At 43.1% G+C, this 13,189-nt stretch overlaps 1 protein-coding gene across 1 annotated transcript in view; it reads left to right on the plus strand.

Moving 5' to 3' along the window:
* Positions 1-509, plus strand: part of LOC308222935 ((E2-independent) E3 ubiquitin-conjugating enzyme FATS) — a gene marked incomplete at both ends in the record, with an annotated part of 70,449 nt that extends 69,940 nt beyond the window's left edge. The window contains one exon of the mRNA XM_080621478.1: positions 471-509. Coding sequence (XP_080477604.1) covers positions 471-509 — 39 coding nt within the window. The remainder of the gene's footprint in view (positions 1-470) is intronic.
* Between the last annotated feature and the right edge of the window lie 12,680 nt (positions 510-13,189).

The following is a 13,189-nucleotide window of genomic DNA, read 5'->3' on the forward strand; positions in this document are numbered from 1 at the left end:
GGATCCTGTGTTAATCATGTGCACACCCTGAGAGCTTTGTGTTTTTAAACCTCGTCCTTGGGTTTAGGTACTTCTTTAAACTGGAATTAACAGCTGAACCTTGTGTTGGAATAAGCATCCTAAACTCTGGGGTTTTTTAGAAATGAGTAATTAGTTAGTTGTGGTAGCAAACTGCATTAGCAAAGGTAACCCCAGCGCAGCTCTGAGGCATTCCCAGATAATCCTGCTCCATGTTGCACACAAGTATCAGTTTTCTCTTGTTTCAGTTCTCTGTTCATCTAATGACACCTTTCATGTCCAACAAGGAAAAACCGTTCGGTGTTTGGGGGTCTATTCATTAGTTTTAAGCAATGTAGGCAGCATATTTGAAGTCTAAGCATATTAAAGCCACCTCACCTACAGTATCAGTTATATCCACCTCATGTATTTTAACAAGATCTTAAGGTTGTTTTGCATTGTTTTTTCCCTAGCAATTACTGGACCAGCTCCTTCAAAGAAACACGGAGTGACAAAGGATTCTCTTGCCCATCATCCTAATTAGATCTTGAATGCCTTTGACTGCCATAAAATTCACTATTATCTCAATTACCTGGAGGTGTTGTTCTTATCTTTGGCTCTTTATATGAAGAAAGAACATTTATATTTCAATTGAAATTTTAAGGCAACTTTCAGGTAATCAAAACCAGTCTAAAAGGGACGTAGCTGTTTCAGAGCATCACCTTTTGGTCGGTTTGCCCAGAGGAAATAATGCAAATCATTTTAAATGCAAATACTGAATGACAGTGGTATTATTTATCTTAATCTTTTAAAAAGGATGCCTCTCTGTAGCCATAGACCTGGGTTTATAAGATCTGGACAATGTATTTTGCTGAAATATACTATTAATTGATTTCCTGTGAGTTAAATCCTTGAAGTAAAGAAAAATGAAAAGCATTATTTGTTATGCTTAGAAACAAGCTGGAATAGCATTCTCTCATAATCATAGAAGCAGCAGTTTCACATTAATACTTAACATACCAAAAGGGACCAATATTTTAGCTCTCTGGAGAACTCTATTCCTGTTTATGTAGTGAATCTACATAGCAAGCTTACCTGTTAAAGAGCAATACTTTAAAATTTGATTATAACAGGGTTTTGTGTTTTTCATTGTAATATATATTTTACTCCACTTCTACGATCACTAAGTATTTATAGAAATGGCATATTAAGAAGTGGTGCCAAGAAGTATGTTTGCATCAAAACTGCAGAACTAAAACCATCTGTAATGTTTCCTCCAAAAATATTTAAATCTTTATTTGTACATTTTGGAAGCAAAAACAACCAGCTTACAAACCAACGGAGTTTATTTATGGAATAAAAGATGAACATAACATTGATCCAATTGCTACGTTTTTATTTGGTACTCTTAAATATAACACAATTATTGAAACTGCTTGAGAAGCCTTTGCATGCCACAAATCCTATGGTAAAAAATATTGCCCATAAAAAACATAGCAACTGTTAACCTCTGTTGCACAAACACTCAACTGAGTGTGTTTGAATGAGGCTGGAATTTGGCCTTTGAGATCTAAGCTTTATTTTTCTAATCTAGCTCGAGATGTAAGGTCAGGTTTTTTGGAAGAAGGATGTTTGTGAGCTGGGCTTTGACCACAGCGATAGCCTCCAGCTGCGTGACCTGAGCTGGACATGGAGAACTTAGTTATATCTTGTGTTCTGACTGCTTCTGTTAGATTACTTTGTCTCTTTGTGTTTCAACTTCCTAGTTGATAAAGTAGGATTAATGATGTTAATTTTAGCTCACAGAGAAGATGTATTGAGCAAATACATTGCATTCCAGATAGATAGGTCTAAAACCTCATCAATTAGTTCAATACATTTCAAGAGGACATCTAAGGTAAGGTAATGCTCGCTGTGAGGAAGAAATTGGCATGGTTCTTCCCCGGAAAGAAGTCTTTTTAAGCAAGTAATACTGTATTGGAAACTGAAGTCAAGGCTGGAAGACAACGGCTCTGAGTAGAATTTGTACAAGGGACTGCAAGTAGGGGCATCCACCAAGCTTTTCATCTCAGCTGCTTGGTAGAGCTGCTCTCCTGTGGGTTCACTGATCCCCCTTGCTGCTCTCCAGGAAAAACATGTGGCCTGCCTTAAACAGGAGAGCCTTTCTCTGGTGGACTGCTGGATCTCCACCAGAGTGATAAATTACAGCCATAAACGCACCCACACACGGTATCCTAGACTAAATCTGAAGGATTATCTTTCAAGCTTTGGTCTGGTTATAGCTCACTACAACTAGAGACATTTCCTACAGAAGTCAGTGCCAAAATCTCCTTTGATTTCAGTAGGAACTTAACATTTCTTCCCTTTGGTTTCTTAGTCTCTATTTTCTTGACTTCAGAGAAATGCAGCTTTGGTTCATCAAGTTTGTACCCTTAAGGAGCATTATTTCCTGTACACATCCATACAGAAACACTATATACATTTCAGCCTGCTTTACTGTGTATACTTAAGCCTGCTTGTAATCTTACCCTAGAGCTACAGCGAGAGGTTTTGGAATGGAGACAAGGTGTTTGATATTCAGTATCTGTGGAGCACATAGCATGATGCTCATTGTCAGGGATGTCTCCTCATGTGGGACTGACCCCTAGTGCCACCAGGAGAAGAGAACCCCAAAGCTTTTCCCTCTTTTCCCAGTTCTCTGGCAGAGTGGAAGAGCCAGAGTCTTCCTCATTAGAAGTGAAAGAGTATTCTATGTTGAAATTGGACATTAGTCCTGCAGGATGCTCAGGACCTGAAGGGAGACAGCTTAATCTAACTGTCATCATCTATCCCTCCCACATGTCCATAGAATTTTATATGTACATAAATATATATGCATATTTGACATTCTTCTTACTGTCTGGGTGGGGATATCAAAGACAGGAGCTGATCCCCCCTTGAAATCACAACACCCAGGTCCTCCTGATAATACGAACCACGTGAGCAACAGAAATGGATGGCAGAGGCTTGATGTGATATGGTTCAGTCAGGTTTCTGTTCCTTGGCACCTGCATTGTCGTGCTGACCAAGGCAAGACACTTCTCAGCTCATCCAGTTTCCTCTTTTTTCTGCTGGCCATCCTTGGAGACAGGGTACCACGCCAGTCTGCTGCATCCTCATCTCCACTGGTTCATAAGGTACTCGAGCTTCTCAAGGACTTAAAGCCTATGCAGTATTCACAAAATCCTTTGGGTTTGTAAAAAGGTTGTTTCCAGATGTTTTTATTTTATCTAAATGTAATTTTCAAAATCTGTAGGACAAATACATGGCAATTTGAGGTGGAAATTCTCTTGTATAAATAAGCTTGGGAGTAAACCTAGTGAGCAAAATGCATGATGCAAATCACTGTCTGGGAATGTTTCATATGATTTGAAACCTTTGCTTCAGAAAACCATAAATGATCTCTTGCAAACCTAATTTCTCTTTCTGGGCCTTAGAAAAGAAGGTATCTGGTAATGTATCCAGCAAACAATTCTGACATTCATTTCAGCTCTACAATCTAGTCATTGTAATAGGAAATAGACTGTACCGGAAAATGCTGTTTCAGAAAAAAATGAGCCCTATGCAAGTAGGCATCAAGTTAATGAAGTTTAGAGTTAAGAAAAAAATAGACATAATTCCACTTTGGAGTTGCAGGCATTTCAATGTAAAGCGTACGTTTGCCACTTCATAGTACTCGACGCAGAAAACTCTCAACCTAAACTGGAGGTCACCCACACTTGTCAAACGTTGTGGTTTTTCTTCTTGTTGGATGCTGTTAGAGTTTAGGTTCTCTGGTTGTCAGCCTATACCCTGTGTCTTCAGCAGGGACACATTTTCCTGCTGGTACAGCTCTACAAGGATTAACATCTCTGGTAACATGCGTTGCCATTTGTTCCCCATATCCCTCACTGGGACACCTCTTTCACACCATGGATGTTTATGCGCCCACAGAACAGTATTTATTAATGAATGTTGGTTGAGGTGAGATGCTGAGATGGTTTGGGGGTGTTACAGCACAGAGCCTGCATAGGCTTGCCAACAAATTGACTTGGTGTTCTCCTTCCAAACAGAAAGCCTCTCAGTAGAGCTGACATTTTGCATTATCCAAAATGGAGCCCGCATGGGGAATGCAGTGGTTTAGGTGTGCAAGACGTGGTGTTTGTTTGCTTGCTGGCATCATTAATTTCATCTGACAGAAATACCTCATTAAGGATTGAAAGTCATTGCAACGTAAAGCGCTGAGGGTTACAGCATTCAGGGGATTTATTTTAAACCCAAATATTTTCCTGTGTATGTGTATGCGAGTCATTAGTTACTTCTTCGAGTTTACTCAGCTGCTCAGATAGATGAGGAGACTGTCTGGGTAAGGCTTTTTAGGAGTTTTGTTGTTGAGGATCTGGGATTGGTCATGTTAGTGCAATGCTTTCTGTGAGAGAGCTGATTTGCAAGGAAAACAACACAAAAAGCAGGGATAAAGTCCCTGGCAGCTCTCTTCTAGGAAACCATTCCCCAGTACAGCCATTCCAGTAAGAACTCCATGGCTAAAACCACCCAGCTCGCCTTGTCTGCAGAGATATTTGCCTCTTTGGCTTCAGGGACAAAAATGCCTGTGTGCCTTGATGGGTGGGTAATTGTCTGTCCAAGAGCGCTGACTGGCCACTTGTTCACTGACAGAGCACACAGCGCATAGGGTTGTCCCACAAGGTCATATTTCATTAAGGGCTATGACTTAAGCCTGTGTAGTTTATTGCTCAGTCTGCTTCGCACTGAGCTGGGTTACAGCCGGCTGGATGCCTGTGAGATGCCCTCACTGCGCTCCCCTGCTGTCCTGGCCGCAGGTCAGCACCAGGCAATGGGGGTTTGCAAAGTGCCAACCCAGGCTGAAACCGTTCCCAAGCTGATGTCTTCTGCATAAAAGGTGTCTACAAAGTGGCACGAAGTAAATGCAAGGACACCTAGGCATAAAGATTGATTGGGGTAAAAGAAGATACTGAAAATCTGGCCAATAACTGTAGGTAGAGAAGCTTGATGTGTGTAGGAAAATATTTATTAAGCTTTTATTTAAATATGACATCAGAATTGCAAAAGTCCTTGCCCAAAATCCTTCTTCAGGGAGAGGAACATGTGTTGGCTGTTGAGTGATGCACAAAGTCTGCCCATATCAATGATGTATTGGGCTCTTGAAGCGAAATTTGTCTCTCAACTGAACTACCTGGAGATGTTTTGGGAGGTTGTGACTGCAATGTCTGTTTAGCTATGACAAAACTGTTGAAAGAAGCATGTAAGTTGTCCTCGCCCATGGCAACGGGTTGGAACTGGGTGATCTTTAATATTCCTTCCAACACAAACCATTCCAGGACTCTATGATTCTATGATTTCCATACTGAAGATAAAAAGCATCCTCTTTTTAAAGTCAGGCATCTCACTTTTCATAGTTCTCCTTGGTTCCATACCAAAGCTGTAGAAGGCAGGATTACTTAATATCCACTTTAGATGACCCACAGAATAAGGTAATGAGGTGTATCATCTCCCTGTCAGCTGCAGAGTGATTAAAGAAAAGGCGGAAAAGGGAGAAGAAATGGCACAAGTGTGCTCATGATGCACACAACTATATAAAATTAGTAAATAGGCAAAGTGCAATGAAGTGCTTGAGGTTCGTGTTGCATAGATGGGAAGATGTAAAAGAGCCCCTAATTGCAGAATTATTTTTGGTTTTTAGAATTTGGTCACAGTAATGGGTTTTTACACTCCATGTTTTAAATACTTTTATCTCCTACAGTATCTTACAATGGCTAGACTTTACTTGATATGCAATATAGGAAGCTCCTTATGCTTATACGTATTACATGTAGGCTGTTCTGTGGTTCTAGACTTACTGTAGGTCTGCAATTTGCTTGAGAAATTGCCAGTAGAAGATGGCAAAGATCTGTTTGAAACCATTTTAGCTTCATTTCCTCGCTAGGGCCATCTGTTAATACACCATCTAATGGCTTTTGCAGCTCTTGCAGCTATTCTTGAAGAATGCGGAGACTTCCATTTTTATTTCATGTTTCTGTGCTTTTTTGGAACTTTTTGTTGCTTGAACTAAGCGGGGACTTTGCATCCCCTTCTGGGGTCATAGGGGGAAAGTTAATAAAGAACATGACCAAAGAGTGGCAATGAGAATGGTGTCCAGTCTGACCTGGGACTAATTTTCCTGTTACCTGATAATGGTGTCTGAAAGAAAGGTCCCTCAGCAATCACTGTGATGAGCTGTAATAAGTAATTGTGTCACTGCAGAATGAGGCAGGGAGTCTTGCATCCATCTCTGGGGCCCCAACACAGAAGGGACATGGAGCTGTTGGAGTGAGTCCAGAGGAGGCCATGGAGATGCTGCGAGGGCTGAAGCAGCTCTGCTCTGGAGCCAGGCTGAGAGAGCTGGGCTGGGGCAGCCTGGAGAAGAGAAGGCTCCTGAAGGGGAGACCTGAGAGCAGCTCCAGTGCCTAAAGGGGCTACAGGAAACCTGGAGAGGGGCTTGGGACAAGGGCCTGTAGGGACAGGCCAAGGGGAATGGCTTTAACCTGCCCGAGGGGAGACTGAGATGAGCTCTTAGGCAGAAGCTCTTCCCTGTGAGGGTGCTGAGGAGGCGCTGGCCCAGGGTGCCCAGAGAAGCTGTGGCTGCCCCATCCCTGGCAGTGTTCAAGGCCAGGTTGGACACAGGGGCTTGGAGCAAGCTGCTCCAGTGGAAGGTGTCCCTGCCCGTGGCAGGGGTTGGAGCTGGATGAGCTTTAAGGTCCCTTCCAACACAAATCAGGCTGGGATTCTATGTCTTTTGAATAATCCCCAATGACAGTGTTGTGGTCTTCACCAGCCTTGCAGTGATGTCAAGAGCAGGGAATTAGCAGTGCATTCTATATTGCTGATTTATAGAGAAATAAACCAGTGCTCGAATATTATATCCACTTTCATTCTTCGTGACTAATGTTGTTACAATGAATACCAGAGGAATTAGTAATGAATACCCACTTACTGTAAAGTGTTGCCAAATATATACTTAACTTGTAATGCTACTGGGAGCACATATATAATTTTTGTGTTTGTTGTTATGTAAAAATATAACTTTGGTCTAAATTTAATTATGTAATGTCATAAGTTAAATTGCATGAAAGATATATAATTATGGGCTGCCTGTTCAATCTAATACTATTAGCTGATGTTAAAGACCCAACATTTTACTTCTGTTTGTTTTCATTTCGAGAGGTTTCACTTGCTGGGTTTGTGACCCAAAGCAAATGTAAGTTTTTGCAATAGAATCTATCACAAGAGTCATAGAATCACAGAATAGTTAGAGTTGGAAAGGACCTTAAGATCATCCAGTTCCAACCCCCTGCCATGGGCAGGGACACCTCACACTAAACCATGGCACCCAAGGCCTCATCCAACCCGGCCTTGAACACCGCCAGGGATGGAGCATTCACAACCTCCCTGGGCAACCCATTCCAGTGCCTCAGCACCCTCTCAGTAAAGAATTTCTTCCTTAGATCCAATCTAAACTTCCCCTGTTTCAGTTTGAACCCGTTACCCCTTGTCCTGTCACTACAGTCCCTGATGAAGAGTCCCTCCCCAGCATCCTTGTAGGCCCCTTCAGATACTGGAAGCTGCTCTGAGGTCTCCACGCAGCTTCTCTTCTCCAGGCTGAACAGCCCCAACTTTCTCAGCCTGTCTCCATACAGGAGGTGCTCCAGCTCCTGAGCACCCTCATGGCCTCCTCTGGACTTGTTCCAACAGAAGCCTGTATTAAAAGCAGCTCTGTTTCACTCTTCCTTTCATGAATAATATGAGATTAAGACCTAATTGATTTTGCTCTCCTATGATGTATGCCACAGGCCTTTTTAATGATTTATTTCCAATTTCCCAATAGAGATAGTTCTTTTTCTTTAAGAACACCCTCAAAAATACGCTGTCCCCATAATACACTGTCCCAGCGCTTATGATGATGGATGTTGCATTGTTCTGTGGTTTACAGAGGGCTAGACAGGAATATTAAAAATATATGACTTCATAGTTTTTAGTCTGAGCTGAAAACTGTCCTCTGCTGAGGCATGTAAAAATCTGTGGCTTCTTTTCTTCCCTTTGTTTTCAGGGAGGCAGTGAAATTTGGAGCAGCAGATCAAAGGGCTTGTTCTCAGTGTCTGGTCTGAAGTAAAAAGAGGGCGACATTCAATGGGTTATTAGTTGTTGTATTTCAAGGGATTTTAGCACAGGAGACCTTCCTGCCATGCCCTCAGGAATGTCCTGTCTGATAGAAGGATTCCGCTGGAGAATCATCACTTTTCAGAATGAGTATTGAAGTCAGTAGCAAAGCTTAAAATGATGTTTCTTCCACTGTGGAAAAATAAGGATCTATTCAGGTGGTCTGAAAACTAAGCAGCTATTCAGGCCCTCAGGGAGAGGATACAGATGTCCAGAGCACAGGCCCAAATGACTCTGATTTGGATGTTTCAGGATTTCACTGTGGCAGGCTGTTACGCAGGAGAACCTTGGTCCTTCTTCCTACACAGCAGAATTCCCTTCTCATTATGGTAAATCGTGGTTGATGAACAGCAGAGCACCAAATGGGGAGAGACCAGCACCTTTTTATTTATTTCTTTATTTAGCAGAGTATTAATCCCTGTCAGACAGCATTAAACAAGCTGGTGTGCCACAATCCTCGGTGTGCACTGCAAGGGAGAGAGGGCATCATCAGTTACTGCAATAAGTAAGAAAATGACAGTGCCAGATTGAAATGAGGAGATTTAGGGGTGTGCATGCATATTGAAGAAGATTGTTTATCTATTTATTTATTATTTATGAGGACAAGTATTTAGTTTTGTGTTACTGAAACTGAAGAAGAGCATTTGATCACAACTCTTTGCGTGCGGCCATCCAGCCAGTTCTGTATCCACCGAGTGGTCCACCCATCAAATTGATGTCTCTCCAATTTAGAGACAAGGATGTCATGTGGGACAGTGTCGAACGCTTTGCACAAGCCCAGGTAGATAACATCAACTGCTCTGCCCCTGTCCATCAGTTCTGTAGCCCCATCATAGAAGGCCACCAAATCGGTCAGGCAGGATTTCCCCTTAGTGAAGCCATGCTGGCTGTCACCAACCACCTCCTTGTTTTTCATGTGCCTTAGCATGCCTTCCAGGAGAATCTGCTCCAAGAGTTTGCCAGGCACAGAGGTGAGACTGACTGGTCTGTAATTCCCCGGGTCATCCATTTTTCCTTTCTTAAAAATGAGGGTTATATTTCCCTTTAGTTGGTGTATTTTTCCTCTTCTGCAAGGAAGGCTGCAAAAGGAAAATATCAATGGCCCAGTTGGTGAGGGGTGAAGCCAGGACCTGAGCCTTCAATCCCTGAGGATACCGAGGCTGTTGGGTCAGGGTGCTGGGCACAACAGGAGGGTACCCAAGGTGGGCATGGTGCCGTAAGGGAGGCTCAGCTGCAGGGTGGGAGCACAGGAGGCCCAGCTGCCGGTGGCGGCTGTGCTCGTGGAGAGCCCTGTGTTTGCATGACCGAGGGTTTATGCTACAGGAAAAGAATGTAACCCGGGACTGTGTGAGGTTTGGGTCTTTTTGTGTTTTAACTGCCCAGGAATTTAGGGGGTTGCTGCTGTTGTTGTGAAGTTCCTGTACCCTTGGAGCGGTGGGTTTCTTTGTTTGCTCTTCCTTGAGCTCCTCTTGGCTTTTTCACCCTTGGCCTTGTTACAGCAGCCTGCAACAGTCTCTGTAGTTTCCCTATAAAGTAGTATATACAGCTTAATCAGCATTAAAGCTGAGCTTACTCCCCTGCTTTGTTAGAGGAAAGGAGTTGTTTTCCAAAAGGATGCTTCAGTGCAGGGGTAGGACGAGCTGGGCAGAGTAGGCAGGGTAGGAAAGTGATGAGCATGCACAGCTCTCCATCAGCCCTGCCATCCTTCTTCCAGGTAGAAATGATGCTAGCGGACAATGTTCTCCAAACACAGCTTAGTGGAAGGGACTGGCTCCCTCAGATTGTGTCTCTGACAGACTAAAACTACTGCATCTCTTTCATAAATGTATAAATAACTTCAGAGTGGATGTGTCAATTTTACTTGAATATAATGTTAGAACACTTTATCATTCAAAGTAGGGGTTGGTATCTAGAAACATTTCATTTTTGGGGTTCTGTGATCCATGATGAAAGTAATTCAGTATTATATCCTGTTGATATGCAGGGTCTGGCTGCTGCAAGGTGTTGGCTGGTTTTCTCCATGCTTGCTCTCTCAGCTGTACTGGCAAGTTCAAAGCTTCAAGGCAGAAATGTGAGATGAATTCAATATTATGATGCCTTTAGGACAGGAGGAGAAAAAGGTCATAAACAAAGCATGGAGCTACAAGGTGAGTGGAAGGGAAGGTAGTAAATGCCAGGTTGGACTGGGCTTGGAGTTACTCTAGTGGAAGGTGTCCCTGCCCATGGCAGGGGTTGGAACTGGATGAGCTTTAAGGTCCCTTCCAACCCAAACCATTCCAGGATTCTATGATTCTGTGTTTATTGACAACAGACAGTTAAGTCTGCTAACCTTGCATTGCATTTCATGGGCTTAACCACTCGGTTGAGCCTCACTCTGCTCAGCAAAGCATGCTGGAGTGCACACTTACTAAAGATAAGGAAGGTGGAAACTTGACCTGGAAATCTATAGAATGCAACATCTCTCACGTATGTGCAGTAGACAATATTTACAGCCAGTGTTTTATTTCAGTGCGCAGACCTGATGGATGCTGCTCTTAGGAGCTCGCTATCTTGGTTTGAATGTTGTGACAGAGGGCTATAGCAAAGCTCGGCAGCTAAAGGTCATGCCGTATCTATGCCTGTTAATTATAGCGGACTGTAATCTACCAGTGCAGCCACAGCTCAGCCGGATCCTGATTTTGCAGAGAGTTAATGAAGTGAGGGAGGGCTGGAGACACAAAGTCTCAGCAGCTGGCTGGGGGACAGCAGATTTCAAAGGGAAAAGCTTCTTTGTTTTGTTTTGTTTACTCTAAGAGGCAAAAACTTCAGCCTGGAGGCCCCAAACCCGTAGATCCCCGTAGCTAAGCCCAGACAAGGCTTCGTGCGTTTTGGCACACATGGGAATAAAAGGACTTGGATTTCTGGATAATGCTCAATGTATAATTACAGTGAGGTTTCCTGGATATCCAAAAGGATATCATGGCTTATCTGGGAAGATGTGAGAGCTGAGGTGGTTTCCCTGACCAGAACCTCTTATCTTGGAATAGTTCAGCTATCTGAGGTGGTTTATCTTGCTCTTCATTTAACTCAGACTGTAATGAGAAATGCAGTTCCTGCTCTGGAAGAGAAGTGTAGCAGACATAACTTTTTTTTTTTTCCTTTATCCTTTTTATCTTTTTTCTTTTTTCATTTTTCTTTTTTTTCCTTTTATTTTCCTCTTTCCCGTTTTTCCTTTTTCCTTTTTATCTTTTTTCCTTTTTTTTCCTTCCCCACTTCCCCTTTTTTTCTCTTTCTTTTACTTTCCCTTTCTTTTCTTTTCTCCTTTTTCTTATACACCATACCCTATAATGTACCATAATCCATCTAACAAGTGCCATACACCTTGTTATGGCACCTTGCACCTAATGCCACAAAAGCACCACGATATCAGCCTGAGGTTTTCAATTTAATATATATCCTCTCTACCCCCTTTCTATTTTTTCATGTTGTCTTCATCAGTCACTAATTCCTTCTCAAAACTCCTTTAACCAAAGGGAAACTAATGGAGGTTGATGTTTCCCTCAGCGCATCCTCTTCCTTTCCAGTATCTGCACTAAGCCGTATGTTATGCTTGTTTCCAGGTAAGTTATTCCACTCTGCTCTCTTCCGTACTGCTCTCTTCTGAACTGACATTTTCAGTGCCATGTGAACTAAAGCTCCTGCATGAATTACTAATTCAATAACCAGAGTCCAAGCCAACTGCCTGTATTGTCATACAGTTAAATATTAACTGTTAAAAACCCCGGGTGCTCTTTACATCCAATCGTTTTCGCATGTAAATGCAACCTGAAGGTTAAGCGCCTTCAGCTTGACCTATTCAAGTGACACGGTGACACAAGTCAAAGGCAAGTGTAGGAGTTGGAGAGAAAAGGATGCGGCAGCTATAGCCCTGCTCCATGAATGACAAGAGGTAAGGATTAATGCAGGACGCATTCCTGAGCATTTCCAATTCTCACAGTGCCCAGCTGAAAGAGGCTGTTAAATGTTTCCAAACCACTTCAAGGGGAAGCAGGGGCCATGCAGTTGAAAGACATGCCTGCAGACGGGACCTGATAAGATCGCAGAGATCCTTGTCACTTCATTCCCTGCTTTTCCCTCTAGCCACAGGTGACCCAGAGCTGCAGGGTGAGACATTTCAGGCACACATCTCAAAGCAGAGAGATGCTACAGCAGTGGGATCCGTCCTTTTCAGTTTGTAGGTGGTGGCTGGCTTGCTTTTCCTGCAGAGCAGGGGCTGAGGCACAAAGCTGAGTGCAAACCAAGCTACCAGCATATGCCGGCCTCCGTCTATAGCAGTAGAGAAGAAAGGGCAATGTGTTAGGTTTACCTCTCCCAAGAAGATTAAAGAGCAAAGTGACTGTTCAGCTGTCTATATGCTGTTGGCATTGCAGGATAGCCCTAAACTAAAGTGGAGTGCATGCTTTGGAAAGAAAACCTGCATTGAAGTAAAGGAAAACTGTAAAGTAAAGAAGATAAGGAGGACAAGAAAATGTGTGTGTGTGTGGGGATCATAACGAAGCAGTAGCAAAAGATAGGAAGGTAAAGAAAACCCCAGCAGCAGTGAGACACCTCCACATAACACCACAACAACCCCCTCATTCCTGTTCCCGTGACAATGCTAAAGAACAAAGCAGGGAAGGATGGATGGAGAGCCAGTGCCCGCGGGAATAACCTGGAGAATCGGGACTGTGCCCCCCTTTGAAGCAGCCACACAACCTGGATGCAATTTTCATTTCCTGCAGGGAAACGCGGCCTTGTTCTTTCTGAAGTGGATAAACCAAGCCTCGTAAAACTAATTGTGGGAGGTGGTTTGACACGAGGAACTGAAAGTCAAGGTTTGGACTCTCTCATGCTCAGAGCAGCGAGGCAGGGGCGCTTCAGATTAACTTCCCTTTTCCTTGGGGTGCTTTCTTTCCAAAGG

Source organism: Psittacula echo, assembly GCF_963264785.1.
Source record: "Psittacula echo genome assembly, chromosome: 6".
Classification (NCBI taxonomy): Eukaryota; Metazoa; Chordata; class Aves; order Psittaciformes; family Psittacidae; genus Psittacula; species Psittacula echo.